Source organism: Eimeria tenella, genomic scaffold (assembly GCF_000499545.2).
Source record: "Eimeria tenella Houghton genomic scaffold, Eth_scaff123, whole genome shotgun sequence".
Taxonomy (NCBI): domain Eukaryota; phylum Apicomplexa; class Conoidasida; order Eucoccidiorida; family Eimeriidae; genus Eimeria; species Eimeria tenella.
In genome coordinates, this window is record NW_013541490.1 from 89,408 (window position 1) to 93,417 (window position 4,010).

General features: G+C 47.6%; 1 protein-coding gene across 1 annotated transcript in view; it reads right to left on the minus strand.

The window, feature by feature from the left end:
- Positions 1–2,348: 2,348 nt before the first annotated feature.
- The window catches only part of ETH_00012130 (peroxisomal-type ATPase, putative), a gene marked incomplete at both ends in the record, with an annotated part of 6,272 nt that continues 4,610 nt past the window's right edge, over positions 2,349–4,010 (minus strand). Inside the window, 2 exons of the mRNA XM_013373191.1 lie at positions 2,349–3,046; positions 3,532–3,865. Coding sequence (XP_013228645.1) covers positions 2,349–3,046; positions 3,532–3,865 — 1,032 coding nt within the window. The remainder of the gene's footprint in view (positions 3,047–3,531; positions 3,866–4,010) is intronic.

A 4,010-nucleotide genomic window follows, 5' to 3' on the forward strand; every position in this document is an offset into this window, starting at 1 on the left:
AAGTCTTTTGAGAAGAATTCAAATCAGTTGCTGCAAAATGCCACTCTCTCTAAAATGTACACATTGTGCATGCATGCATGCCTATTTTTGCATTATGTTTATACTAGTGCACAAAAGCAAATATATATTACATATATATATATATATGTACATTATATATGCATTGTGTATTTGATATACGCTAATATATGCATACACTACGTATATATTATATACAAAATGTACATTAAATATATATTGTATATACATATGTATATACATGAATACCTTTATATATATATTATACATATATATTATACGTTCTGTATATAGAAGTACGCATTTGCGTTTATATACAATTATATAAACATGGCATTAATGGAGGTTGTCTACACCCGAGTTGAAAGTGCTACACTGTCACTAGAGCGCGAATCAAGAGTTGGTAAAAGTTGTTCTCTTTGGGACATTGTAGATGCACAGAAATAAAACAAAAGAAATGAATTAAAAATAAATGAATTAAAAGGATATTGCATTCTTGTGCAGCGCTGCGCCCACGTCTGCACTAGGCGTTTATTCATAAGAAAAACCAATCTAGTAAAAAATTAGTCATATTTCTTATGTTATTATCCATTCAGTGGCCATAGCTAGCTGCAGCTAGCTGCAGCTAGCTGCAGATGCAGCTAGCTGTGGCTAGCTGATTCAGGCACATTTCCTGATCCATGGCTCATTCAGTGGCCGTAGCTAGCTGCAGCTAGCTGCAACTAGCTGCAGCTAGCTGGGTAAGCTACATTGCCTGCACTATGGCTCGCTCTGTGGCCACGGCTACTGCAGCTAGCTGCAGCTAACTGTAGCTAGCTGCAGCTAGCTGCAGCTAGCTGTAGCTAGCCACCTGTTTCGGGGCTCCAGCCCTTCTAGCTAGCTGCCCTCCCTGCAGCCCCTTCTGCAGTCTTTGCTGTTGCTGCAGGTTCTACTCTATCACTTGAGGCCCCTAAAATGCTGCGGCGTCCCTGCATGCGCGTCACTGCATGCAGCAAAAGTTTGAGAAAGTGTTTAGTTGGCATTAGTGGAAATGTTTTTAATTCTTTAAAAAAACGAGAGAGAGGGGCGCATGCAGAGGCTTTCTAATTCTTTAAAAACGAGAGAGGGAGACGAATGCAGAGGCTTTCTAAGGTTAAACTTGCGCAATTCAAATTTGCTTCTTCTGCTGCAGGCTGCAGCTTCTAAAGCCCAGGACTTTCCCACTTCAAAACCTTTCACAAAAAACCCCAAAACTGATGCGTGGGAAGGTGTAGAGGGAAAAGAAATAAAAATGGAATATAAGGCAGCGGCTAAACTGAACGGGCGTTGCACCAACTCACAGCTATCTATAGGAGAAATGATGAAGTTACCGACAAAAAGATGAAATTATGCTTTAAAAATTATTTGTTTTCAATTTAATGATCGCAGAAAACTCAAGAATGCAAAGTTGGATTGATTTATTGCGGGGTTCCCGTAGAATCCGAGAGCGCCGGGGCTCAAGTCCACACAGCCCCGTCCCAGCTGTCGGAGTTTAGGCGCACCCAATAAGGAGTTTTCCAAAATATAAATAATATAAGTTTTATTAATATGGAGAAATCGATATATTCCATCAACTTTCCTTTTCGGCATGCGTCTGTACTTACACCTGCGGACTGCCGCTGCTGCAGCGCATGCACATGACGGAAACGTCGGAAAAAGCTGAAAATGGCCATTTTCCGCGTTTCTTCTGGTTTAAATTATTCACTTTCATCTGTTTGTAGACAGTTTCCAAGTTTATCCCCGCCTCTCAGCCGCAGGCTCCCCCTGCTCCAGCTCAAGTTCGCCACTGCCGGCGTTGCTGCTGCTTGTGCTGCTGCGAGTCCGCCGCTGCAGCAGCTTCCACTACTGCACTCTTCTCTCCAGAGTCCTCTGCAGCCTTTCACAGGGGCCTCCAGGGCCCTTTCTGCACTTCCCCGGGGGCCCCCTCCCTCCCCTTCTGCCCTGCTGCCAGCAGCAGGCGAAGTCCACAAGGGGGCCCCCTGCGGGCGCCCAGGCCCCCACAGCAGCAGGGAACCCCCCGGGGGGCTCCCCAAGGCGGCCCCAGAAGGGGCTCCGTGGGGGCCCCCCAGGGGGCCCCCAGGGGGGCCCCCAGGGGGTCCCCCGGGGCCCCCGCTGCTGCTGTCTGACCGGAAAAGAAAAATAATGAACGGCACGGAGTACATAAGGAGGAAAACTGGGTACCGGGGTCGCATTCGCCGGGGGCGTCAGGCCCCGTGTTAGATGCATGCATGCATAACAAATTAAATAAATAAATAAATAAATAAATAAAGTAATTAATTTGAATTGGAATTGAACTAGTTTAAAGAAATAAATCAAGTCAGCGCCGCGTACTGCTCGCGCAGCCGTTCGTAGCGCCGCAAGTCTTGGGCGGAAACTGAAGGCCGGAGTTCCTCGAGGGCCTTTTTCAGGTGTATGTACAGCACATGCACAGAAAATAAAAAACAAGGAGGAGGCCCCAAATGCATGCAAAGTAAGCTTTTGGGGCTGGAGTTTGCTGTGGCCCACGCTGCAGCTTTGTGGCCGTTGAGCCGCGCAGCACAAGCCTCCTGCTGCTGCTGCTGCTGCTGCAGCGGCGGCTCGGGGGGAGCGGCCGGGAGCAGCAGCTGCAGGGTCCCGCCGCTGCAGGCGCCTGCTGCTGCTGCTGCTGCTGCTGCTGCAGGCAGCGTGCTCACTGCCCAGAAGAGATCTTCAATTTTCTTTTCTTTTTCGTTTTCGTCTGCTGCTGCTGCTTCTGCTGAGGTGTACATACACCCCAGCCACACCTGGAGGCATTCCACTTCCCCGCCCCCCTTCACTTCTGTGTTGCTCATTAGCCTCAGCTGCGCCTTCGGGGTCTCTGCCCCTGCTGCTGCTGCTGCTGCTGCACCCCCTGCTGCTGCTGCTGCTGCGGGGCCAGGCAGCAGCAAGTCCACGGTGTACGTACACCCCAGCGGCTCCGCCTCGTGGTCTATACAGCGCCACGCCCCCAGGGCCGCCGCCTGCAGCACGTTTGGCCGCAGCCCGAGGGCAGCTGCAGCAGCAAAACAGTTCTCTTAATTTTATTTGAAATTAAATTCCAAAAGTTAATAGCTGCAGCAGCAAAACAATTCTTTTAATTTTATTTTAAGTCAAATTCCAAAAGTTAGTTCATTGGCCAAGGCTGCGGGAGATTCACCTAAGAGGCTCGCAGTTTGGCTAGGTAGTTATTAATAGAACTATTAACGCAGTAATGCAAGAAATAAATAGTGAGGAGAATGTAATAAATAATATATTAATATATATTAATATATATTAATATATATTAATATATATTAATATATATTTAGTGCATGCTAGTTTTATATTTGCAAGTAAAATGCCATAACTTGCGTGTAATTACAGGCGACACGTCCAACAACTTGCGCATGCATTGCAGCTTTATTATTACCACTAGCATGCAGTATTATATATTATTATGTACAATATATATTAATTTAATAATATATATTAATTTAATACTTTTATATTTTGGCTCACACTCGAGAGTTTTTGCAAATTTAATTTTTTCTTTGATGGCCATAAGAGCGGCGCTGCTGCAGAGGGCTTTGCAGTCCGCGCCTGTGGCTCCGGGGTGTACGTCCACCTTGAGCTGCTCCAGCACTGCAGCAGCCTCGCTGCTGCTGCTGCTGCTCTCCAGGGCCCTCAAAGAAGCAGCAGGGGCCCCCAAAACTATTTGCTGCTGTGTCAGTGCATGCAGCAGGGGCCCCTTGTCTTGCTGCACCCCCACATACACCAGCCGCTGCAGCCGCCCGGCCCGCAGTGCAGCACCGTCCAGCAGCTCGATGCGGTTTGTTGCTCCAATTACAAAAACCTGAAAAAATCATTTCAAATATTCATTTTATTCAACATTTCGCAAATCCGTGCTGCTGCTGCGCTTTGCTGCTGCTGCTGCTGCTGCACACAGACCGACAGCCAAATGCGGGCGCGCGTGCCACTCCGCTTTTTGACTGTATGCT